At 37.2% G+C, this 26,767-nt stretch overlaps 3 protein-coding genes across 7 annotated transcripts in view; all 3 read left to right on the top strand.

Annotated features, from left to right (window-relative positions):
- Positions 1–14,058, top strand: part of LOC109064606 (tumor protein p73-like) — a 36,900-nt gene extending 22,842 nt beyond the window's left edge. For all 3 annotated transcript variants that reach the window (XM_042762857.1, XM_042762858.1, XM_042762859.1), the window contains 10 exons: positions 363–549; positions 1,542–1,658; positions 2,352–2,460; positions 3,031–3,173; positions 3,254–3,342; positions 3,442–3,566; positions 5,114–5,262; positions 9,005–9,137; positions 11,514–11,607; positions 12,769–14,058. In XM_042762857.1, the coding sequence (XP_042618791.1) occupies positions 363–549; positions 1,542–1,658; positions 2,352–2,460; positions 3,031–3,173; positions 3,254–3,342; positions 3,442–3,566; positions 5,114–5,262; positions 9,005–9,137; positions 11,514–11,607; positions 12,769–13,095 (1,473 nt within the window). In that variant the 3' untranslated portion in view covers positions 13,096–14,058. The remainder of the gene's footprint in view (positions 1–362; positions 550–1,541; positions 1,659–2,351; positions 2,461–3,030; positions 3,174–3,253; positions 3,343–3,441; positions 3,567–5,113; positions 5,263–9,004; positions 9,138–11,513; positions 11,608–12,768) is intronic.
- Positions 14,059–18,611: 4,553 nt separating this feature from the next.
- Positions 18,612–24,495, top strand: LOC109064608 (protein RER1). Of its 3 annotated transcripts, none has more exons than XM_042762854.1 (8): positions 18,612–18,726; positions 20,152–20,237; positions 20,315–20,419; positions 20,579–20,678; positions 20,759–20,837; positions 22,622–22,757; positions 22,858–22,912; positions 24,017–24,495. In XM_042762854.1, exons 1-8 carry the CDS (start codon positions 18,627–18,629, stop codon positions 24,025–24,027), a joined length of 672 nt encoding a protein of 223 aa, XP_042618788.1. In that variant the 5' UTR covers positions 18,612–18,626; the 3' UTR covers positions 24,028–24,495. The 3 variants fall into 3 exon arrangements, with proteins under 3 accessions (XP_042618788.1, XP_042618787.1, XP_042618789.1); XM_042762853.1 differs by having other exon boundaries at positions 22,858–22,986; XM_042762855.1 differs by lacking the exon at positions 18,612–18,726 and adding an exon at positions 19,110–19,266 and having other exon boundaries at positions 22,858–22,986.
- Positions 24,496–24,650: 155 nt separating this feature from the next.
- Positions 24,651–26,767, top strand: part of LOC109085200 (AP2-associated protein kinase 1-like) — a 48,253-nt gene continuing 46,136 nt past the window's right edge. The window contains 1 exon segment of the mRNA XM_042762856.1: positions 24,651–26,049. Within this exon segment, the coding sequence (XP_042618790.1) occupies positions 25,896–26,049 (154 nt within the window). The 5' untranslated portion in view covers positions 24,651–25,895.

The raw sequence follows: 26,767 nt of genomic DNA, 5'->3' as shown, positions 1-26,767 counted from the left end.
TGTATAAAGTGTGATTGCAACATCAGTGGCATTCAGCAAACAGTGTTTATGATATTTATTCTGTTGCAGCACCTGGTGTAAAATCTCCCTTTCATAAAATCTGAATCACATTAATGCAAGTCCGCACAAAGCAGGCTTGTACATTTGGTTTTTGAGGGAATATTTGGAATGTCTTTATAGATTTAGACAAGCTTCGACATGCTTGTGAGTGTATGTGTGTGTGTGAGAGAGAGACCTCATGAGATGATGATGAACTTGTCTTCATCTATAAAAGAATCATATTTTTTAAGTGTGGTTATTTAGTGTCATTCACTGTGTAAGCACATTTCAAATGTTTATTTCTGTTTTGTTTTTTCCTGCAGTACTCTCCATTGCTTAAGAAGCTGTATTGTCAGATCGCCAAGACCTGTCCGATTCAGATCAAACTGGCTTCCTCGCCCCCAAACGGCGGCGTGATACGAGCCATGCCCATCTACAAAAAGGCCGAACACGTCACAGAGGTGGTCAAACGCTGTCCTAACCATGAACTGGGACGGGACTTCAATGAAAGTATGTCAAATTCATGCTTTTTTTCTGTTATTTCATTGTTCATGTTAGTGGTATGTAGGCTTGTACATTTAAATATGCATATTTTATATATGATCAGACATGTGGAAGCATTTATAAGTGAAAAATCAACAATTTGTTTAGACATTTGTTGTTTCAAGATATTTGTTCAAGACATACAAGACATTAGAACATTTAAAAAAAATGCATACAATAATAATAATAATGTTTATTATAAGTAATATGCTTTTCCCAGAATTTTCCAGTCAGTCCCAGTCATAAAACACTTAAACAGCAGCAGACTTAAAAACAGTAGAATTTATTGTTTATTTGTTGTCTTGTTATAACAAAATAAAATGTGCTTAATGTAGTAAAACTGTTTTTATTAATATATTTTTTAAACTAAACAAAATTTAGTTAATATTAATTATTAATATTACCTAACCTGATAACAGAAGGTTACATGAACAAAAGTCATTTTTAAGTGTTAGATCATTTAGAGAAAAAAAACAAAGGAAAAAAAAAACTAAACAATTCAGGTTACAGCTTTTTAAAGTGTACTCTGATAAATTGTAAACCTTGTGAAACCAACAGTTATAGATACATGTAGGATATAATATAATAACAGTCTGTTTCAAAATAAGATATAGATTTGAACAAAATATAGCTAACAACCTTCAAACATAGCTAATTCAACTAAAAACATGCCGAGATCCAAGACAATCACAGAAAATCCAAACCATCAAGCACTCATTCACTCATATTAAATTGACTAAATACTGCCTTAAAAGTAAAGTAAAAAATCTAAACAAAGATTTTCTTGTTTTCTGAAACGAGACATTGAGATGGTTAATCTGTTATTCTATAGCTACATCATTTTGAACGGAAAGTAAAGCTAACTCACTCACTCATCCACACTTTCATATGTGCCACAAAAGGAAACGTTCCTGTTGTCCTCGCACTTCTAATTCAGAAACGTGCTTGACTCTGTCCAGGTCAGACAGCTCCTGCCAGTCACTTGATTCGGGTGGAGGGCAATAATCTTAGTCAGTATGTGGATGATCCTGTGACGGGCCGACAGAGTGTTCTCGTTCCTTATGAGGCTCCACAGGTTAGTTGAATCGTTGCAGAAGCACAGAATGCATGTTCTGGTTCTGTTTTAGGTCACATACACTTGACTGTTACAGTCACAGCAGCACACAAACATACTGGGAATTCTTGCAGATTCTCTCAGAACACAGTCCATATGCATTAGTGCGCAAGTTTACATATACGTGTTTTTGATGAGTCGAAGCATGCAGCGATCATTCAGTTCAGGATGCTTAACATGTTCTGACTGGCTATAAATAACCCAGGGATTATTCTCAGTAACAATACCTGTAGTTATTCCCCTTTTTACACTGTTGCTTCATTTGCGTTAAATATCACATGGTTGGCGCCATCTAGAGGTGTATATTTCTTTCTTACTGTCAGTGCTGATGTTCGGTCAACAAACACGTTGCTTTTTTAAACGATTTATTCAAATAAATGTATCAAGTGTTGTTATGATTTGCTTTAAAAAAACACGTTAATAAATGCTTTAGAATTATTGTTCATTGTTAGTTTGTTAGCTAATATAGTTAAATAATGTTAACAAATGGATCCTTATTGGAAAGTGTTCCCATTTTTTAATTTACCACCTAAATGAATTTAGTTTTAAGTGAACTTCTCAATGCAAATATTTTTCTCTGAACAGGGTACTATATGCTATGTTTGCAATTTAATGTAATGGTTCTGGAAGCACTCTCTTTTTATCTGTTTCTCAGTGGGCACCGAGTTCACAACGATTCTGTATAACTTCATGTGCAACAGCAGTTGTGTCGGTGGAATGAACCGCAGGCCCATCCTCATCATCATCACGCTGGAGACACGAGAGTGAGTGAACGCCTTTACTTTCTTTCTTTCATACAGACAAGTGTGTCTTCAGCAAAAAAATACACTGAAAATTTCCCCCGCTTCCAAATAGGTGGTTCTTAAAGGAACAGTTCATGCAAAAAATGAAAATTCCCCCATCATTTATTTACCCTCAAGTTGTTCCAAATCTGTTTCTTTCTTCGTCTGAACACAAAAGAAGAATGTGTGTAACCAGAGAGTTGCAGGTAGCCACTGACTTCAGTTGTATGGAAAAAGAATAAAAATACTGTGGGGACTATTAATGGTTTAGTTACACACGTTCTTCAGAATATCTTGAAGAAAGAAGCTCATACAGGTTTGGAACAACTTGAGGGTGAGTAAATGATGACAGAATTTACATTTTTGCGTGAACTGTCCCTTTAAATGATTTTGAACAAAAGTAAACTAAAGGTTGCTTAGGATTTGGCATTGAAATGTATCATTTTAACTGTGAACTGCATGTCAGCAACATGTGACTTGTTAACATGACACAGGCTGAATAGTTCGGTTGAATCAGAAGTTAAAGCTGAACTCTTCCGTGTTTTTCCTCAGTGGACAGGTTCTCGGCAGGCGTTCGTTTGAAGGCCGGATTTGTGCCTGTCCAGGTCGAGACCGCAAAGCAGACGAGGAACATTTCAGGGAGCAACAGGCTCTAAACGAGAGCGTGGCCAAAAATGGAAATGCCAATAAACGAAGTGAGCCATAAATCTTTACTTCATTCTTCATATCATGTTATCTCTGGTTCTAACTAGAACTTCTGTTTCTGATCTCACAGATTTCAAGCAGACTCCTGCCAATATTACAGGCCCTTGCATCAACATCAAGAAGAGGCGACATGGAGAAGAGGAGATGTATTATATTCCAGTGAGTGTGGAAGCATGCAGTTTGATTTCTTTTGATGTGTGTGTGTTTTTTTGTTTTTTTTTAAATGCCTAATTCTAATATTTTTTGGATTGTTTTGAAGTGCGAGGCCGGGAAAACTTCGACATCCTGATGAAGATAAAGGACAGTCTGGAACTTGTGGAGTTTGTACCACAACAGTTAGTGGATTCATACAGACAACAACAACAGCAGCTCCTACAGAGACAGTGAGTCTTTTTATAGGCATCATACACTCACGTTCAGTAAGATTAGTTTTGAAAAGAAATTAATAATTTTATTTAGCAGGGATGCATTAACTAAATCAAATATAACAGTAAAACATCTCAAACATTTCAAACATTTCGAATAAAATGCTGTTCTTTTAAGTTTTTTATTCATCAAAGAATCCTGAAAAAAAAAAATGGTTTCCACAAAATTTGATGCAGCACAACTGTTCAAAATTGATTATGATAAGATGAATCTTGAGCAGCAAATCAGCATATTAGAATGATTTCTGAAGGATCATGTGACACTGAAGGCTGGAGTAATGATGCTGAAAATTCAGCTTTGCATCACGGAAATAAATTACATTTTTAAATACATTCAAATAGAAAACAGTTATTTTAAATAGTAATAATATTTCACAATATTAGTGTTTTTACTACATTTTTGATTAAACAAGTGCAGCCTTAATGAGTATAAGATAGATATATAAGAGATATTTCTTTCAAAAACAAATTTGACTGATCTTAGATGTTTGAACAATAGTGCATATATACAAAAATTACAGTAACACTTTACAATAAGGTTCATTTACTAATAAATTATTCAAATCGAAAGTTGTATTTGTTAACATTAGTTAATGCACTGTGAATTAACATGAACTAACAATGAATAACTATTTTCATTAACCAACATTAATAAAGATTAATAAATTGTTTTGTTTATTGTTAGTTCATGTTAGTTAATACATTAACTAATGTAAAGTAAATGTAAAGTGTTACCAACTTTTATTTATTATATACTGTATATATATATATATATATATATATATATATATAATATATATATAGATATATATATATATATTTTACCATATACAAAACATTTTTGTTAGTCAAGATTTTTTTGCACAATATAATATATGTAAATTACCTCTGTTATAATTTGCTAACATCTTTGCATGTAAAATTAGTAGCATCCAGTTTTGGGGGTAATGTAAGTATTACAAGTAAAAGCTTTTTGTTAATTTAAAAAAACAAACAAGTAAGTGCAGCCCAGGTGACAGAAAAAAAAAAAAGTAAAGCAAAAGTAATGTAATGCATTACTTTCCATAAAAAAGTAACTAAGTAACACAGTTTTTTTTTATGGAGTAATGCAAAATTGTAATGCATTACATTTAAAAGTAACTTTCCCCAATAACGGTAGTATCATACCTGCCAAGTTGCTGAATACAGGTCTTGAGAAGTACACATGGACCAAGTCATATGTTACAAATTGTATTTTATGGTAATATCATAACTGTCATAGCTCATAAATTTCATAAAGGTTAGCTTAGTTTCAGTAAAAGGCTTGGTAAACTGAGGAGGAGGCTTTATCATATAATTGTAAGAGTATTTCCACATAACAGCGTGTGTTAGCTTTTTTCATAATAGGAAAGCATATTCAGCTGTCAGTGATATGCCCTCTTTCAGCTCATTCTTTAGCATTCAGTACTTCAGTGTTCCACATCTTGGGCTGTATGTTAATTATATGCCTCTCATGTGATTGACAGGAGTTATGTTGCCTCGCCGACTCCATATGGCACACACAATAACATGAATAAGATCCACGGGCCCATCAGCAAGCTTCCCTCAGTGAATCAGCTAGTGACACAACAGACTCACCACAGCGCAGGACCCTCTGCGTCAATGTCACATATGGGTAATATTTCAATGTTTTTATATACATTTTATACAATTACCTTTTAGACAAAACTGCCAATGGGTTGTGAATTAGGGCAATTTTTATCTAAAAGTATTATTTTTTATTTTATTTTTTTTACTGGTCATGAAACTTGATTTTGCATTATTTCATAATTCATTTCATATATATATATATATATATATATATATATATATATATATATATATATATATATATATATAGGTGTAACTGCACGGACATTGGTTTATGCAGTCAATAAAAAAAAATGAACCAATGGCGAGACAGTGGAGATGCACAAGCCTATGGCCATGAAGCCCACCAGAGCCTGCCAATATGGGCAGGGCCATCTGGCTAAAAAAACAGCAGGCATTCTGGCATAGGATCTTTAGGTTACTTCGAATGAAGTGACGGCACTGAGTTGTGCAGCTACATAGCACGGCTAGCAGCGCAGTACTCGTTACCGTATCTCAGGGAACCGAGGCTATGTTAGTAACTGAGTACATTCCCTTTCGATACTTTACTCATACTGCGTCGCTAAGACGCTATGGGGAACCAGTATAATCATGCTGTGCTATGTTAGAGGAATGTCTGATATGTGAACTTGCCTTAAGCATCCAAGGGGTTGGTTGTTAAGAGTGTAATGTGTTAATTCCTTCATGTGGCAATGGGCTTAACTCACAGAGGTCACGTCCAGCCTGGGCAGTCTTTCCAGAAAAAAACCTGTACAGCCTCAGCACTTAGGGAGGGCCAAGAGCATAAAGAAGGAAAGCAATCCTGGTGAGTTTGAGTGTGTTACGGCCAAACCCTGCTTGGAACTAGTTCCGCCTCTGGCAGGTGCGTGCGAACTAAGCAGAAAGGACCCTAGCCTGTAAGGCAGGGATGTCCAGGTTGTAAAATAGCAAATGTGGATGGTGAGGCCCAGCTGGCACAGATTTCTGCGATAGACACACCACTACACCAAGCCCAAGAAAAGGCCACGCCTCTGGTGGAGTGGGCTCATACTCCAATGGGGCATTGCAGGCCCAAGGAAGAGTATGCTAGCATAATAGCGTCAACTATCCACCAGGAAAGTCTCTGTTTCGTGACTGGATGACCTTTGGTGCGGCCACCAAAGCAAACAAAGAGTTGTTCCAGCTGCCTAAACGGGGTGGAACGCTTAATGTAAATTCTCAGTGCCCTGACAGGGCAGAGTAAATTAAACTCCTGGTCCTCCTCTGAGGGAGGAAGTGCAGTGTAATGACCTGTGCTCTGAATGCAGTGGAGAACACTTTAGGTACATAACCATGCCTTGTCTTCAGGACGACCTTAGAGTCGCTGGGCCCGAACTCAAGGCAGGTAGGACTCGCAGAGAGCGCCTGCAAGTCTCCTGTTTACTTGACTGATGCTAAAGACACTAGCAGAGTGGTTTTCAGCAACAGGAGCCAAAGGTCAGTTGACTGTAGCAGCTCAAAGGGAGAGCTCTTAAGAGTCCTCAGAACAGTGGGCAGATCCCATGAAGGGACGGTAAAAGGGCGAGGTGGGTTCAGCCACCTGGACCCCTTCAAAAAGTTGTTCCTGCCCACCGACTGACCAACTATAGGAGCATGAGAAGCTGCTATAGCTGCTACATAGACCTTGAGAGTGGATGGGGAATGACCCTTATCCAGCTGCTCTTGGAGGAAGGACAATATCAATGATATGTCACAGGAGGTTGTGTCTTAACCACGGGTCGAGCACCAGGTGAAGAAGGCCGACCATTTAAGGGCATAGAGATATCTAGTAGTCTGATCTAGCCTGACAAATTGTATTTAAAACACTCTCAGGAGGTCTGCAGGCTCCCTTTGAGAGGCCAGAGGTTGCAGAGGTCACAGCTCGGGCTGGGGGTAAGGTAACGTTCGATTCGCCTGAGAGTGGAGGACCTGTCTCAAGGTAATGGGCCACAGGGCTGCATTGAGCAGACAAGACAGCTCTGAGAACCAATGTTTGTTCCTCCAGAGCGGGGCCACTTGGAGAACCTTGTGTTCTTGGTCCCTGATATGCTTGATTACCTGAGGGATCAGGGCGATCGGGGGAAAAATGTAAAGGATGAGAGTTGTCTTTTGAGGTGAAGAGGTCGACCTCTGCCTTCCCAAAGTCTCCCAGATTTTTTTTAACTGTTTGCAGATGGAGTATCCACTCCTCTGAGGGGACTTTGCTCCGAGACAGCATGTCTGATCCTTGGTTCGACCTGCCTGGAACATGCGTTGCTCTCAGCGAATGCAAGTTGAGCTTTGCCCATTCCAAGAGGTGCTCCACCAGAATGAAAAGGCGCTTTGAGGAGAGCCCTCCCTGGCGATTTATATAGGACACCACCATCATACTGACAGAGTGGACTAGAACATGGTGTCCCCTTAGGTTTGGCAAGAAGGTCTGAAGGGCCCGACACATCATCATTTCCAGGCAGTTGATGTGTAGCCAACTTTCCTCTTTCTACCGAAGGCCGAAAGTCGGTTTGCAATCGCACAGAGCTCCCCAACCCGTGTTGGACGCATCTGTCAAGACAACTTTCCTTCTGCAGACCATTCCCAGAGCCACGCCCCACTTCATCCACTTTTCAAGGGGCTAGAGCTGCCACACAGGCCTGGTCTTCCATGATAAACAGGCGAGGGACAGGACTCATGGTTTCAGCCAGTACTGAAGGGGCCGCATGCGAAGCAGGCCCAGCTGTAGTGCTGGAGATGCAGAGGCCTCTTACATTTCACTGCTGGTCATATGCTCTCCATATAACCATGTATGTGACAAATAAAAATCTTGAATCTTCTGAAATGTCTTGAGAGGGCAAGAGGCTCCAACTTTTTTCAGCAGGCTGCGATCAGATGACGGCAAGGGGGGCTAATGACATGCTGTCATCGAGCAGCTCGTCGTGACTCCCACCGAACGAGAACAGGTCGCTCGCGCTGACGGATGGACACTGGTCTGGCTGAGTGAAGAAGACAGGGGAAGCCTCTCTGTGTGGAGAGGCTATGGCGGGCTTTGTGGCCATAGGCTCGTGCATCTCTGCTCCCTCGCCATTGGTTATTTTTTTATTTACTGCAAGAACCAATGGACTTTAATATGTACTAAAAGTACATATTAAGTATTAAAGTTTTTTTTTAAGTATTAAAAACAGCCAATGTGCTACTAATATCCATGCTAATAAGCAACTAGTTATTAGTGAACAGTGTTTCCTAATTTAAAATGTTACTGTCATTTTTATTAAAACTTATCAAAAGCAATATTAAACACACTACAGTTGAAAAATTAAAATCAAGTTAATTTACAGTTTTTAAAGCATGACAAAATATTGGTAAAACAATGATTTCAAATGTACTTTAAAGTACATTAAATTTAACACTGTTAAGCACTGTGTTCAAAAACATGAAAGTATCTCACTGTAAGTACACTTAAGTGTCCTTTTATTTCAATAATATTATATGATCTGCAAGTAGAGTTTTTTTTTTAAATATACGATTAAGATTTAGAGTACACTACACGTGTACATCTAATACAATTAAGCACACTTTTTATTTTATTTTTTCACAAGGGCCCCTGTTTGATCTGATTTTATTGCATTGAATAAAAAGTGACACTATCATTGACATTTGCACTCATCTGCCATACAGTGGCCAATATTTACTCCCTAAATCCCATGCGAGTCTCATCCAGTGTTTGTTGAGTGTTGATTTCTGTGTGTATCAGTTGTGGTGTTTGTTGATTGGGTCTCGTGGGTTTGTCGCTGCAGGTACGAACATGCTGGGTGGACACCACATGCAGTCTAACGGCGATGTGAACGGAGCTCACGCGTCACAGTCTATAGTGTCCACCTCTCACTGTACCCCTCCCCCACCTTACAACCCCGACCCCAGCCTCGTCAGGTACTACACCCTGCAGTAGCACCAACCTGACACACACACACACACACACACACACACACACACACACACACACACTAGACATGATGTATGGCTCCTACTGCTGCAGTTTTAAATAGCAATTTATTTTTACAACAGTGTGACTGAAATCTGCCTGATTGTGTCTTATCAACAGTGGCTTCAGGTTGTCTGGTTGTATATTAAGATAAAGTGACCTTAAATCATTCAAAATGCCTCTTTAGGTGCATCTCTATTTCTCCTCCACTTCATCATTTGTCTTTACATAATTAGAAACATGGAATTACAGTATATTGATGCCTTTTCTTTTGTGCTAATGCACAAAAGAGGATTTTGATTATAATGAAACCTTTGCTTTTAAAGAGGCTTTTGGTTTCTTTTTCAGACTGAACTATTTGTACATAAGAGTAATATCTTTCTAAATATTTCTCTGCTGGTCAGAGCTTTTTGACTTCAAATCACACTTTAGTGTGCAAAACATGTAAACCTTTTTCATTAATATACATGTCATATCAGTTGTTAACCACTTCATGTTCCATTATCATACGACTGATCGCATACAGTTAATTATCTCATCGGGCTGGATGGGGGTGGGTTTGTGGTTAATTTCTTAATGATGTTTTGTGAGTTTTGTTAATTTGGCAAAAAAAACATGTCTGGTACACCCCAAAATCAAAGGAAAAATAATAGAGATTATATTATGCTTGATTGGTTTTAAGCACCATTTAAGTTTTTTTTTTTTTTTTTTTAATTTTTTTTTTTTTTTTTTGCATTGTAAAATTATTTTTATGACAATTAAGCTAATTTTCCCCCCATAAATGACTCATTACTGTCATAGATCTGGAGTTAGATCTGTGTGTGTGTGTGTGTGTGTGTGTGTGTGTGCGTGTGTGCGTGTGCGTGTTTTTTTCTTATATGTTATGAAATGGTAATTTTTTTAATTGAATTTGTTTAAATATATTTTTTCATTAGAGTAGTTGTTTAAATTACTACTTTCTTTTTTCAGTTGTTTGTTTAAATATATGTTCATTAAAGACAGCACAACAAATACTACTTTCTTATAAAATATTTGTATTTTTATTACAGAATTGATAATTATGATAATTAAAATGTATAATATAAAAAATGGTAATATAATTAAAAGTGGTGTAACGATCTAAAAAAAAAAAAATCTTAAAGGTGCTAAAAATATTTAATTTCTTTCAGCTAAATATAATTTCTTTTTTGGACTGAAATATGACCCTGGATGACTTGTTCAAGACAGGTTTTTTGAGATTTACCTCCACCCAGATATCTGTTTACATCATTTAATTCGCATTGTCATTTGTGCTACTGTCATAAGTCTTATATATTGGCACCTAGAGTAAGATTTATTTTTCAAATAAATGTCATTTTCCATGCACATTGCAATGTTTTACAGACTATTTTATCACATTTGATTATTAATATCAATGTTCCATCTACATTTAATACTTAATGTATCAGGGTGAAATTAAAAAGCAGTGTCTATAATTATGACAAAGCAACCATATGTTTCTGAAACCATGTTTTGTTTAAAATGACTTAAAATGCAGAGATTACACATACTTTCCTCACTTTCTTGTGGTTTTGTTTGTCTCAGTTGCTCTACCTTTAAAATAACTCTGTCGGCTTTATATATTTGCAACATTTCCTGTTTTGATTGTATCAAGCAAATAATTTTTATTGGTGAAATATTTATAATAAAAAGATCAATACAATGAAAAACTTGTTACGCATCATTAATGTAATTGCATGTTTTGATTGCATTTTTATTTATAAAAAAGAAATCATATGCAAATTCTGAAAAATTAATACACAAACATTTGCATGCAGAATTTCATTTAACTACACTACTGTTCAAAAGTTTGGGGTCAATAATTTAAAAAAATGTGTGTGTGTGTGTGTGTGTATATATATATATATATATATATATATATATATATATATATATATATATATATATATATATATATATATATAATAGGACACATCTTAAAAAAAAGAGAGAGAGAGAGAATCTTACCAAACTTTTGAATGGTAGTATATATTGCATTCACTGCATTGCATTTTTTTATTGCAGTTTATTTTTTTATTTTTTTACTGGTATTTGTATCATCACTGATTTATTCATAATCATGATTACAATACAAATGCTTTATTTTAATCAAGTACTCTGTTGCCTAAATACACTCTCATTATCATTCCATCAGTTCTTGATAATGATCCCTGTGCAGGTGCAAACGCCGTGGTGCTTTGCTGGTTATGTTCTCCATGGGTGAATATGTAATTCACAGGACGCAGCCGCTTGGTCTTAGTGGGATTCCTTTTCTCTCTGAACAGCTTCTTAACCAGCCTGGGCTGCCAAAACTGTATCGACTACTTCACGTCACAGGGACTCCAGAGTGTCTACCACCTTCAGACTCTTTCCATGGAGGTAATGTGTTTTATCCTGTTTTCTATTCATTTTTCCCATAGGGATTTTAAAAAAGTCATTAAAAATTATAAGCCATGAATCAAACCAACGAGCTACGAGGTGAATCACATTACAAACTTTGATTCAAAGCTAAAATGTATTTTAAAATAAGAAAAAAGGGGTGATACTTTTTGTTTAAGGACCACTTCTCACTAATAAATAGTTGTTTATTATCATGCATATTACTAGTATATTGGCTGTTTATTAGTACTTATAAAGCAGATATTAATGACGTACTCTGCATGGTTATATTTTAGTTCCCTTAATCCTGTACCCCAATACCTAAACTTAACAACTACCTTACTAACTATTAATAAACATCAAAATTTGAGTTCATTGAGGCAAATGTCATGGTTAATAGTTAGTTAATAGTGAGAATTGGTCCATAAAATAAAGCATTATGAATGACATCATTGCATTAAAAATGATGGTGATATATAATATGATTTATCCAAAGTTGGTAATTATATGTATAGAGACAATTTGTTTTAAATGTGTGAAAAGTGTGTGTGTGTGTGTGTGTGTGTGTTTGTGTGTGTGTGTTTTGGTAATATAGTTTTTCACCACAAATTCAGCAGTTAAACATTATTACTTTTAAATATAAAACTATTCATTTAAAGTATTACAACTATAGAAACAATATAGCTTAAGTTTATATTATTATATAATACTGTATATATATATATATATATATATATATATATATATATATATATATATATATATAAAATATACAAGTACTTTGACAACATAGTGAGATTGGCTGTGTATATATATATATATTTAGTGGAATTTCGCAGTTTTAAAAAATAAGTCGATAAACAACCTCATAGCTCACAACAGGTCTTTCTTCAAAGGTTATAACGTTATAACGTTTATCTGTGGAGAAACTGAATAGATCTCGGAATCCCAGTGTGGCATCATAGAGGACAGTTGCTCTGAAATACTTGATTCTGATTGGTCAGCAGCATTTTGTGGATAGAATGTTTTATATAACCACCCTAAATTTACTGGGATACAAATATTATTCTTGTAATAGAATGATATTATTCACAAAGGCCATGAAATGGGCCGCTTTCATAGTATGGCATTGACTGTAACTGGCGATCTTGTGTTCCTCAGGACCTTGGGGCGCTGAAGATCCCTGAGCAGTTCCGGCTGGCGATCTGGAGAGGCCTGCAGGACATGAAGCAGGGCCACGATTACGGCCAGCAGCTGATCCGCTCCAGCAGTAACATGGCCAGCATGGCCCTCGGCGGCGGAGGAGAGCTGCAGCGGCAGCGCGTCATGGAGGCCGTGCACTTCAGAGTGCGGCACACCATCACCATCCCCAACCGCAGCGCCCCCGCAGGAGCGGAGGAGTGGGCTGACTTCGGCTTTGACATGCCCGACTGCAGGATACACAAGCACTCCATTAAAGAGGAGTTCGCAGAAAGTGACGTTCACTGAGAAGAACCAGATGCATCGCCCAGATTGGTTTCTTAAACTGCGACGGACAGTTTGTGTTTTCCATATAACAGCACTTCCATATTTGACGAAAAAATGATTTGAGAAGTAAAAGTCTTTTTGCAAACAATTCCCTTTTATTAAGACCAGGGTTCAAACTAATCATTTTATTAGATTGTCATTTGTGGCCTTATGCTAATATTACATCACATATTACCAATTTTCCATTAGCTAAAATGAATTCTATATTATTAGGATGTAGTTATGAACGGTTACAAACAGTGTATGATTTCTAAACATTGCCTTATTTATTTCGGCTTGGTGTAAATAATAATTGTGCACTAATGTATGATATTGGATTATGTCTGAAGTAATGCCCATAGATCAACTAGATGCTTGACCCACAAAATCATACTTTATTTACTTATTTTGAAAAACACGCAGGTTTATCAAAGCCAGATGTGTACAGCTGCATCATAAGGCATTCTGTATTTGAATTATTCTCGTTTCAATAAGTCATACCATACCTATAATTAGTTCATCAAAGTTTTACAATGACATTGATGAAGAAAACTTCATAAAAGTAATTTACAGTTATTATTATTTTTTTAAACTAAGACATTTTTTTAAGTGGTGCTTTACATTGAAACTTTTTTTTAACTTTTTTTTTTTTTTTTTTTTTTGACTTTTTTTTATGTATGATCTGTTAAGTGTTATGTTGTTGACAGAGACACACTGGATCATCTTTGGTGTTGTCAGACTTTTAAAGTTCACCTGTTTGGTGGTATTAGCCTTGCAGGACAAGGTTGTATTTATCATGCTGTACAGTTATAATGTCTGCTTTTCCTTTAGCACATGTAATCAGCGTCTTGTTAGGTTGTCTCTAATTTTATTATGTTTTCATCAACAAGTAAAATTAATTGAGGTATTAAGGTGAATCTTACAAAAACATCCAGGTGACATTTCATCCCAAAATTGAAAAATTATTTATATATAACTGTAGTTTTTACTTTAATGTAGTTTTATATTATATAATATAATATAATATAATATAATATAATATAATATAATATAATATAATATAATATAATAGCTCTTGTCACAGTAATGCATGTAAAATATATATAATTAAAAAAAATCACAACAAATAAGAATTTTGGGAGAAATGTGCTAAATTGTTCAAATAAAATAAAATAAATATAAAAATTACAAAAATTATAAAATTGGTCTTTAATCAAAATATTTTTATTATTATTTTATTATTCATTTATTTATTTTTTATTTGGGGGCTGAAAAAAGGCCTGGGCATATTTTTTGAGATTCACCTCTCCAACACAAAACAACAAAGTCTTATATGTACTATTTAGCTTCACTTTAACATCACTTTTAATAATACTAGTAATAAGAAGATGACAAAGTTTGAAGTACTTTTGTTCAGCACACCCACACAATTATTATGACGTGAACCCTTCAAAAGCCACTGCTTGTGTTTTGTTTAGATAAAAAAAATAATAGAGGAAAGCAGAAAAGTGTTACACACAGAGCCGTCATCCAGGAACATTGTCGTCTTTGGTATATAAGGAATATATTTATATTTCTAACACCCTTAAAGGGGTCATATGATGCTACATTCACTTTTACATTTTATTTTTATTTGAATTGGTGTTGGTGTTGTGTGTGTGTATACAATTTAATTATAATTAAAAAAAAAAAAAAATTGAATCTGCTTTATCCCTTTCTCAAATCGAGCTGATCTCAGATGCATGTCTGTGTGATGTCACAAAAACAGGCCCCTCCCACGATAGTTTGATTGACAGTCATCAGTCTGCCATTGTTTCACCACCAGAGCAGATGTAGACAAAAATGTCTCCTAAGCGACTGAGGTGTTCTGTTGTTGGATGTAATAATGAACATAGTAGTCGTCATTTACTCCCGGCATCTGAGCCGCTGAAGACTCAGTGGATTACATTTGTTTCTGAAGGGAATGCACCCTCCATCTACATAAATGCGTCTATCTTCATGCGAATCATTCGTAATCTAGTTTCACTTACAGAAGTGTTTTTTTTTTTAATAAATCTTTGCAAATTGCCTTTCCTAGTAATGTGTTAATTAGCTAGTTTCACAATATATGCGGCTGAAGTAAAAAAACAGTCCCTCAGAGAGCAGCTCGGAAGAGAGGGGCGGGGTCAGCAGAGCTCATTAACATTTAAAGGAAAATGCTACAAAACATTTTGTCAGGGTAAAAAAGGTGTTTTTTTTACACTACCATTGAGAGATTTTAACCAAACTATGTTGCAGACTTTTCATTAAGACCCTAAAGAATCATATCAACTTGTGGAAAATGGGCATCCTATGACCCCTTTAAAGTCTGTGTATAAAACTGAACTGAACATGAATTGTTTGGTGGATTGTATGTAGTCAGAGCTACATTTGTCACCTTTATTTAACAAGCAAATGCATTTGTAAATAACTAGTGTTACCTATATAATTCCCTGCGGTTCATGTAATAAGAACAGCACATATTAAACTGGGTCCCAGGAGGTAAATCTGGAAAAAACGCTGTTTTGAAATTGGCCGTGATGGTGAAATACCGTCATATAGATCAAAGCACTTTATGGCTTTAGGATATTGCATACGATGTTATATTCACAATTGATATCAGTCAGTATTATGTCATGCTGTGTAATTATGTTTTTAAGAGTATCTTGTGTTTTCATTAAAGAGCTGTAACACTGTTTCTTTTTTTATATCGCCACGTTTGAATGATGTAAAGTGATTTCTTTTTCTAATAAATACTAAAGTGTGCGAAGTGAGGATGTTTTAATGTAAGATCAGTAACGGTGAGGATGTTAAAGAATGAGGATCTGTCTGTTGTTTGGTCTCTGCTGGATTTCAGTCATTCTGAACATGACATTTCAAATCTCACATAACAAGTTGCACCTGTTTTGGATCAAGTTATAGACCATCGATGAGACGACACCAGAGAGATCTGAAAGAGCAACAAGACAACTAGATAAAAAACTTTAAGACAAACTTTGAGGTTGGCTTCAGAAAGCCAGGCCAGAAAGATTGAAAAAGCTTTAAAAGCTTCAAGAAAAATGTTTTGAAGTTATGCAGTCAAAAATAGATAGAAATTTAGATGTGTTGCTATGTGGTTGCTAGGGTACTCAGGGTGGTTGCTAAGGTACTGTTAGGATTTTTGAGTACCCAGGTAGCTAGGGTATGCAGGGTACACGGTGTGGTTGTTAGGGTGTAGCTATGCGGTTGTTAGGGTTACGGGGTTGTTGTCAGGGTGTTGCTATGGAATTGGGTACACGGTGTGGATTCGGGTTGGTTGGTAGGATGTTGCAATGCAGTTGCTAGGGTACTTGGGGTGGTTGCTAGGGTGTTGCTATGTAGTTGCTAAGGTACTCAGGGTGGATGCTAGGGTGTTCTGGCAGGTTGCTATGCAATAGATTGCAGTGCAGTTGCTAAGGTACTTGGGGGGTTGCTAGGGTGTTGCTATGTCGTTGCTAGGGTACCCGGTGTGGTTGTTAGGGTGTAGCTATGCGGTTGCTAGGGTACCGGGGTGGTTGTCAGGGTGTTCCTATGAAGTTACTAGTGTACCCGGGGTGGTTGCTAGGTTGTTGCTAGATGGTTGCTATGCGGTTGCTAGGGTACCTTGGGTGGTTGCTAGGGTGTTGCTGTGCAGTTGCTAGGGTACTCAGGGTGGTTGCTAGGGTATTCGGGTTGGTTGGTAGGATGTTGCAATGCAGTTGCTAGGGTACTTGGGGTGGTTGCTAGGGTACTCAGGGTGGATGCTTGGGTGTTCTGGCAGATTGCTATGCAATAGATTGCAGTGCAGTTGCTAAGGTACTTGGGGGGTTGCTAGGGTGTTGCTATGCCGTTGCTAGGGTACTTGGTGTGGTTGTTAGGTTGTCGCTATGCGGTTGCTAGGGTACTGGGGTGGTTGTCAGGGTGTTGCTATGCGGTTGCTAGGGTACCTTGGGTGGTTGCTAGGGTGTTGCTGTGCAGTTGCTAGGGTACTCAGGGTGGATGCTAGGGTATTCTGGGAAGTTGCTATGCAATGGATGTATAAAACAAATCCTGTATTACTTATTGTTTATGACTTTTACCAGTTAAATTAATATTAGCCAATCATCTCTGTTTAATTCATTATGGATTTACAGTAGCAGCTGTATCTATAGTAACTACTTGATGCAGTGAGATCCAGGCAGACGAGTAATGATTAGGCCAGAGATCAGTTTTAGAAGGAGGAATAACAAATGTATTAAAAAATGTGCAAAATTATTAATACAATGAAAGACTAAAATAAATATGAAAATTGTAATAGGAGATAAGTTAATATAGTAACATAAATATATTAAACATAATATAGTTAATTTATAATTTATAACAAGTGCAAAGTGCTCCAAAGTATTGCATGTAATATATAAAGTAGTGAAAGTCAAAAGAAAAGCTCAAAAGTATAATATATCTGCAGAATGCAAGAGGAGAAGAAAAGCAGAAGAATTTTTTATAATTTGTGTTTATGTTTAATGATGGGTAGGGGTGGAGAATAATTTGTTGCGGTTAATATAGATGTGTGGCTAGACATGGTTTGCACACCTTTAGACCAAATACCACAAAACAAGCACTTTCAAATATAATTTCTTCAATTACAAAAACAGTTTCTGGAAAAGAACATCTAGTACTGTTAAAGGCTAATTCTGAGAAAGGTGTCCAATATCTAACAAAACACCAGTAAAGAAGATTCATCTTCATACCACACATGAAATATGAGTACAGCATACATATACTACAAATCTTGAATATAAACCAAACAAAAATAAAAGATAAACACGAATGGGTAACAGTAATGAGTAAATACTTGAATATGAATATATGGTTTGGATTAATGTAAGAAGCATAAATCAATAAGTAATAAATCATAAGTGAATACATGGATATGAAAATCAAGGAAAATGTAACAACATTGATATTTTGGATGCATCACTATATTTTGATAGAAAGTCAGGCTGTCTAAGATGCAGCTAGATGAGTTTGTTTCTTCATCAGATTTGGAGAAATGTAGCATTGCATCACTCGCTCAGCAGTGAATGGGTGCCGAGTCCAAACAGCAGATAAAAGCATTACAATAATCCACACCGCTCCAGAACATCAGTTAATGTGTTTGTAAGACATCAAGTAACATGAAACTGTCGCTTCTGGCCAAAATAGCTGTCTGCAATCCACAATAACGTGAATGTCCAGCACATGTGGATTTGTGTGAATGGGTTTGGGTTTGAGTTTGCCTGTGCTCGGCTGCGCTTACAGAAGCACTGAGGTGTTCACAGAGCAGCAGGTTTGTGGCTAGAAGGGATACAGCAAAAAACTGGAAGCTAACAATAAACTGAATTAGTAGTTTAATTAGTTAGCCTAGTAGATTGTGTTTTATTAACGTATACACCAACCCCAACCCTAAACGTACCCCTTACAATAATGCAAAAACAATAATTATTGTTGCACAGTGTGAGAAAAAATACGCTATATTGATGTGCGCATGCGCAGTAGTTTTTGCTGTATGTCTTCACCGAGCAGCAGCGCGAGCGACGCGCGGAGCGGCAGCCGAGAGTGACACAGCGGCGCGAGCGGGTAAGATAAACACGTCTCTCTCATCCTTCTCGTCCTCTGAACCTCTCTCCGGCGCTACGACTCCTCGACTGTGCTAACCGTCCGTCTAATTTTACTGTCCTCCAGTGGCATGGCGATCGCAAAACGATATGTTTTTAAGATGATGTTGTTAGTTGTTCACTCATAAGACGTGTGTTTTTGTTTTTCCGGGGGTGTGTTTTGTACTTTTGCGCGTGTATGCAGGTCTTTGTAGTTTCTTTTCGGAGTCACCCTGGATTAGTTTCGATCACACGTCCACATATAAAAACTACAACCCGTGTGTTTCCGCTCGAGGCGAATTGTTTCGTGAAGGACGATGGGGAGTGTAGTTTATACACAGCGGTGCGCATATAGAAGACCCGTTCTAAAAACTACACTAACCAGCATGCTTTGCGCCTTAAAGGAATCACTCAGCTGCGGCTAACCACCGATGCTAAATAGCAAATTAGCTTACGAGGTCTGACTATTAGCCCTCAAGTCATTCGGTTACATTATTAGGGAGTTTATGTAATAAACTTTGAGGTAAGTGTCTGTTGCGCCGGTTCATTAATCAGAGCAGGCTGATAATAGCTTTGTACCGGGGCTAAAGCTACTGTTCATTTGCATGCTCTGTGCTGTTTGGTGTAAACGTCAGGAAATAGACACGTATCTGAACCAGTAATCGCAGATTCGGCACTGAAATCACTATAGTTTTTGACACACAGATAATATGTGTGTTATTCACGCCAGATTAATGCGTTAGATTGCGTAGCAGTGAGTGAAAGATGAGGCCGATGAGCTGCTTCTGTCTTCTGCAGAGAAACCCAACCGGTTCTTCATTCAGTTCAGACTCGATTTAGGCTGAATGTTATACTCTAACAACGTCTTGTTATTTTGGACTTTGCCTCAGATCACATCTTTAGGTTATTACACGGAGGCTTCCCCTTGTTTTACGACCAGCAAACCCATTTCATTAAACCCACTCGTATTTTATCATTGACGGAAACAGGCAAAATGTCAGGTTAGATCATATAGTCGTTTGCGTTTTAAACCCAAAACGTAAGTGAACACCACCCATAACCCCGCCTGTGAAGTGTCACTCACTGACAGCACAGAGCAAATCAGCTGATCCAAAGAAAGAGAGAAAGAAAGAAATCCTTAAGGAATGTGTACTGGACTTTTCTTGGCATTTCTTCAAACTTTATATTTTGCCTCTTCGTGACACAAAAAATGAAGTTGACCTTTTAATTCAGAAGAAATTGTTACCAAATAGGACAAGTGTGGTCAAATGCTCTTTAAAGAAAATCATTCAGTGTGAAATTCTTGTAGGTCTCCATGTGATTGGCTTTATCTTTAGGTAGTAGTGTTTTGCATTGTGATTTAACTGTAAAGAGCATGTTTTCTCAGTGTGTTCCTCTGAATTCACAGACAGAATGCCAGAAGGAGACAGTGCCGGTGAATCCATCCATGGGAAACCATCAGCGATCGGGAACTTCTTTAAACGGCTCGGCCAGGTCAGACTCTTGGAAATGACTGTTTCGAGTGATTTTGAGTTTTCGGATCATGAGAACTGTTTCTCTTTGAAATGCAGATTTATCAGTCATGGTTGGACAAGTCAACACCGTTCTCAGCTGTCCGATGGGCGGTCACCGTTATTCTGACGGCCATATATATGATCCGAGTATATATACTACAGGTAAAACCAATAATATTTTTCACATCTGATTAGGAATGTGTGCAATGTTTGACAATATGGGTGCCGTTATCATGCAGTCGCAGACTGAAGAGAATGTTCTTGCATTTTTGATTACAAAAGGTGACTCAAATGTAACGAAACACTTGTGTCTTTTATCAGGGGTGGTACATAGTCACATATGCTCTTGGGATCTACCACCTAAACCTCTTCATTGCTTTCCTCTCACCTAAAGTGGATCCCTCATTGCTGGATGATCCAGGTAGGACTGAGATTTAAATTGATGTTACTGTCATCGTTGAGGTTTTTTTTTTCTTCCCCTAATCGATGTCTTCACACTAGACGAGGGTCCAGCACTACCCACAAAACAGAATGAAGAGTTCCGGCCGTTCATCAGGAGGCTGCCAGAGTTCAAATTCTGGTGAGTTGGCACATTATGGATTTTTAAGGGTATCGTTCACCCAAAAATGAACATTTTGCCATCATTTACTCACTTTTGTATGAGTTTCTTTCTTCTGCTGAACACAAGAGGAATGTGAGTAAGAGGAAAGGCTTTGGGTAAAAGAAAAGGTATTGTGGATGTAAATGGTTTGGATGTAAATTTTTGTTGGCAACATTTTTGTTGTATATTTTCTTAAAATATCTTTGCGTTGGTATGAAGAAAGGGTTACACTTTATTTTAAGGTGTCCTTGTTACAGTCTAATTATGTATTTACTTTATGGTTAGTGTTTGGCTTTGGGTTACTTGCATGTAACTATGTATAATTAATTGTTATTATAATAGTAATAGATGTTACATGTGTAACAAGGACACCTTAAAGGGATACTCCACCCTTAAAATGAAAATTTTGTCATTAATCACTTACCCCCATGTCGTTCCAAACCCGTAAAAGCTACGTTCGTCTTCGGAACACAATTTAAGATATTTTGGATGAAAACCTGGAGGCCTGTGACTGTCCCATAGACTGCCAAATAAAATAACAGTGTCAAGGTCCAGAAAAGGTATGAAAGTGTCGTCAGAATACTCCATCTGCCATCAGACGTGCAATCTGGGTTATATGAAGCGACGGGAACACTTTTTGTATGCGAAGAAAACAAAAATAACGACTTTATTCAATAATTCTTTTGTCAACAGTCTCCTCTGTGTCTCTCCATATCACTGTATGCTGCGTATCCTCTTCTGTATCATCCGTGCCACAAGGATGCGCTGTTTCTACGTGTATTTAGCTTTGATTTGAAAGAAAACAGTGCATCCTTGTGGCGCTGATGATACAGAAGAGCATACGCAGCATACATTGATATGGAGAGACACAGAGGAGACTGTTGACAAAGGAATTGTTGAATAAAGTTGTTATTTTTGTTTTCTTTGCCTACAAAAAGTGTTCCCGTTGCATCATATAACCCAGATTGTACGTCTGATGTTTCATGTCTAATGGCAGATGGAGTATTCTTATGACGACTTTCATACCTTTTCTGGACCTTTGGCAGTCTATGGGACAGTCACAGGCCTCCCGGTTTTCATCTAAAATATCTTAAATTGTGTTCCGAATGAAGACGAATGAAGCTTTTATGGGTTTGGTACGACATGGGGGTAAGTGATTAATGACAAAAATTTCATTCTGGTGTGGAGTATCCCTTTAAAATAAAGTGTTACAGAAGAAAGAAATTCATACAGGTGGGGAAGAACATGAGGGTAAGTCAACGATGACAAAATTTTCAATTTTGGTTAAACTGTCCGTTTAAGATCTCATGAAATCGCTCGGTGAGTTCAGTTTTCTTCAGGGCCTGTTTACGCCTGGTAACTCTGATCGGATAGTTATCTGATTCGTTGAAACGGTTTCATTTACACTTGGCCACATAAATGTGTCCCCACAAAACGGATATAAATCTGAACTTCGATTTGTGCGCTTTATACAAATTCAACAGAATTCACGTCAACGAAAGCGACCGATATGTGCTGCATTTTATCCATCTTCAGCTAATTTCAAGAACAAGTTAGACGAGTTAGTCTCACATATTGAGTGTCTTTCAACTTTCAGTTTCATTGTGCTGGGATTCTTAGTTATTTATTTTCACACGGATTTTGTTTTTAAAGACTCCAGGATTTCTTTAGTTATTTTCTCTGTGTCTTTGATGTTCACAGTACATGCATGTGTTGCATATTCCTTCCGAGTGCATTGATTAACGTGTGTGTTGATGTTTCAGGCATTCAGCGACGAAAGGCATCATCATCGCTATGATTTGCACATTCTTCGAAGCCTTCAACGTGCCGGTGTTCTGGCCCATCCTCGTAATGTATTTCATCATGCTGTTCTGCATCACCATGAAACGGCAGATCAAGGTTCGGCAGTGGAAGCGTTTCTTTTGAGATCTTTCTAATAATAGAGTTCCATTTGTAGAGAAACTGGCGTTCTTTGACACTGTTTGTGTTTCCTCTGCAGCACATGATCAAGTATAGATACCTGCCCTTCACACATGGGAAGAGAACTTACAGAGGCAAGGAAGACACAGCGAAAACGTTTGCTAGCTAAAATTCCCCTTCCTGAAATTAAAGTTATTGATGAAGAATGGTGCGTAAAGGGGGTTGAGGTTTTTTTCTTTTTCCCTTTTGCTTTCTTTCTTTTTCCGAGTAAGAAAAAGCCAAGTTTGCTTTGAGTGACATTGAAACTGTAATGCTGCTTTAAGCGTTAAGGGTTTGGGCCTTTGAGAAATGCTGTTGAGAGCTGGCAAATTTTAATATATTTGGACAACTAAGTATGAGATTTGACTCCATTTTTCTTTATTTTTTGCTCAGTGGTCCCTCAAACCTAGAGGATTTGATAAACTATCTTCTCCAGTGTAGGTTTTAAAATGGTAGTTCACTTGAAAATGCAAATTTTTTCAATAATTTACTCACCTTCATGTAATTTTCAACCAGTGTGGCTTTTTTTTTCAGTTGAAAACAAAATATATTTAGCAGAATATCCATGCTGCTCTTTTCCATACCTTAAATGCTATGGAAAATAGCAGCATGAATATAATCTCTTTCACTAGTGGTAAAAGTCATATTGGTTTGGAATTAAATGAAGGTGAGAAGTGAACTAATGCATGTTTATTTACAAACGTGGGAATATAATATAAAAAAGAGGGGAGAGTTGTCATTTGTATAATTAATATTGATGGGAAACAAGCCACATTTGATTATTTTATGACCCCTATGATAAGAGAGACCGTTTAATATTCATACCGTGGTACATCTGGTGTCCTCCATAGTTAATATCATCAGATTCAGTATTCAGATAAACGTAAGATGCTCTAATGAGAGGGGGACGTTGTTGATCATAGGGACACATGTTAATATTTGCCTTTTATGAACATTTGTAATTCTCTTAATGTGCTGTAGCATTGTATTTAATTTTTGTACATAGTTAATCACATCCATCCGTGCTGTTTGTAAGTTATTCTTCAGTAGTGAACCATTTAAACCCCCTCACCTTGTACATCAGGTTTTTTAAAGCAAGTGTGCATTCCATTAAAATAGTATGATACAAAAATATTGGCTGTATGTTTTTATCATTTAAGCATTCCCAGTAAAAACTTTCTCTCTCTTTTCTTTTACAGAGGAAACATAAAGTTGTGTGCTTTAACTATTACAAATGGATGGAGAGGGTTGAAGGCTGTTGTTCTTTTGTGGTTTTCCATTTTTTTTTTTTTTTTGGTCCTGGGCCATAACAGCTAGTATAGAATTTTTTTTTTTTATTTACAGGCAAATGGAAAGAACTTCAATAAGCACTGGAGATGAGATACATTTTCCTATTAAAGTTTTTTTTTTTTTTTTTGGAGGGTTTATATATTTTTTTTTGTTTGTTTGCTTTAATGGTTAGCATGCTTTTTTTTTTTCTTTTTTTTTTTTTTTTTTTTTTGGACAACTGGATTTTTACTGTATTAAAACAAAATAATAGGTTTGTTAATTCCTGATTAAAGACATTGCATGTTTTAGGTTTTCTTGTGCTGCTGGTTAAGAGAAAATAAGATGATTTTAATAACTAAGTGTATTTTTTTTTTCACTTCAAATGATATTAAAAGGCTGTGTCCCTTCACTGCTCATTACTTTTTATTTTTTTATATAAATTGAATTAATGACTGATATCAATATTGTTTACAATGTCCTTGTTAAACACATTACACATATAGTAAGAACAGTAAATTACGCATAATTACACGCAGCTACCCCTAAACCAACCCCAAACCCTATAAATACATAATTTTACTCATATCTTACTGTATAATTACACTGTTACAAAACATCGAACCAGCTGGCCTCTGCAAATATGACGCTTGAGCTTTTCTCAGAACTAGTGTTATCTTTACTCTGAACAGTAAAGGAGAGTGGGATAAGATGTGTCGGTTGTTGTTGTTGTTATACCACGGTATATTTAGAAAGAGTCCATCATGCAAGCCTACAGCCAGGCCTACAACAATTTTTAAAGTCACAAATTTTTGCCTGTCAAGTGTTTGATGTAATTTGCCAGAGAATGTGTTAACAAATCAAACAAGCACGTATGACAGTCAACCATAAATTGAAAGAAATTTCAGTTTTTCTAATTGTTTCTCTGAGTGCAAACTCTTTAGTTTTATAGTGTTGTAGGGAAAGATATTTTCCTGTAGGGGGCAGCAATGTCACAGCCATCGTGTCGTTCTGGCAAACGCATGTAAATAAGCACATTTACTCCACTATGTGCATTTCAGATCAATTTTACGACACTTAAGTCGTTATGTTTCAAATTTGGTATATGCTAAGATTAAAATGTTGATTTGAGGTTCCAACAATGATTTTGTGTCGTACTGTGAAGCCCCCTAGCGGCTGTTACCGTAAACGCACGTGCGCGTCCCCCTGACGCTGAAACACAACTCACTGACTGCACGCGACCGAGTCCGTTTCTCGTTCTCAACCGGTGCACGGCTCCTTTCGTGACTTAACCTCATCGGCCGCCAATGCGCGAACACCATTAATCACTTTTCTCAAGGAAAGCCCCCTCGAACCGGCTGTTTCCCGATGTATACGTAGCACTTCCGGGTTTCCCGAGGATCAGCTGTGATGATTGAATGAGCGAACGGAGAGGAGAGAGAGAGCGACTCCTGAATGCCGTGCAGCCGATAATCGTCGCGGAATAACAAGAGCTCAACAACAGACAGCGTGGCAGGAGGACTCCTGTAATAGATGAAGCTGCTCGGAGCTCTTATTGTAAGCTGCTGCTATGAGTGTGAAGATCTGTGTGTGGTGACTCATCCTGACGGAGTTGTTCTGGATCTATGATTTAACGCAGCTGAGCACGCATGAACCTCGGAGTCTCTATCCGGACGGTGTTATATTGAGAGAGTGTCGCGCTTTTCTGTAATCTGCGCGTCTGTCAAGCCTCGCCGGGGCTGGAGAGAGAGAGAGAGAGAGCCAGGCGGGTTTTCACGATTTAATGTGTATTAAAGTGCTGCTGGCTGGACAATGAAGAAGTTCTTCGACGGCCGACGGGAGATGGTGAGCTCCGGGACCGCGTCTGGAGCCGCTGCGGGAGGCGGCGCGGGGTCCGGCGCGTTTATCGGACGCGTTTTCTCCATTGGACGATATCAGGTGACCGCGGAGGAGACTGTGGCGGAGGGTAAGCGACTTTATGCATTCATAAGGACAAACAGAAAATTAAATCTTAATGCTGGTGATGCTTTTATGGTCTGTGGTTAAATACATAAATATATAATGCTGCCTTATGAATGACTCTGAGGCTGTGACGTCACTCACTCTTGCGTCATCTAAACATTTGCTGCCTCAGCAGAGGAGGTTTACTTCAGTATTTAACACCGAAAGGAAAGTTTGGAGATCATACTAACCCTGTATGGCTTTCTTTCCTCTGTGGAGGTCAGAGGAGAAGTTCAGCAGACTGTCGAAGCTGTTCTTTTCCATCTAGTGAACTTTGGATGGAAACCGGAAAGGTCAAGCTCCAAAAAGTGACATTAATGTAAATGAATTGACTCATGAATACAGGTCTTCTGAAATCATGTGTTTATTTTATTGAGGAACAGTTTAAAATTTAAATCATTATGCATTGAAAATCATGCCCTAGGCCTGCATCTCTCCTGTCAACAGCAAAACTGTATAGTTTCTTTTGTTTTGTAAGCCATCATTAAAGGAAGAGGTCACATAAAAGTCTTTCATAATTTAATCACTGTAATGTTGTTCCAAACCCACTTTCTGCCATCGAAATTAGGCCCAAACTAATTTTTCACTTATTGTTTTTGTTATATATATTATATATATATATATATATATATATATTTATATATTGTGTATATATATATATATACAGTACAGACCAAAAAGTT

Source organism: Cyprinus carpio, chromosome A8 (genome assembly GCF_018340385.1).
Source record: "Cyprinus carpio isolate SPL01 chromosome A8, ASM1834038v1, whole genome shotgun sequence".
NCBI lineage: Eukaryota > Metazoa > Chordata > Actinopteri > Cypriniformes > Cyprinidae > Cyprinus > Cyprinus carpio.
Note: the sequence above shows the minus strand (reverse complement) of the source record. Positions and strands in the feature narration are given on the sequence as shown.

Bases quoted from the DNA above. Each gene is read 5' to 3' on its own strand.
- LOC109064608 (XM_042762853.1), top strand. From the start codon at position 18,627: ATGTGCGCATGCGCAGTAGTTTTTGCTGTATGTCTTCACCGAGCAGCA. The intron at 20,679-20,758 runs GTAGGACTGAGA...TCTTCACACTAG, and splicing joins CTCATTGCTGGATGATCCAG to ACGAGGGTCCAGCACTACCC. The intron at 22,758-22,857 runs GTTCGGCAGTGG...TTTCCTCTGCAG, and splicing joins CCATGAAACGGCAGATCAAG to CACATGATCAAGTATAGATA.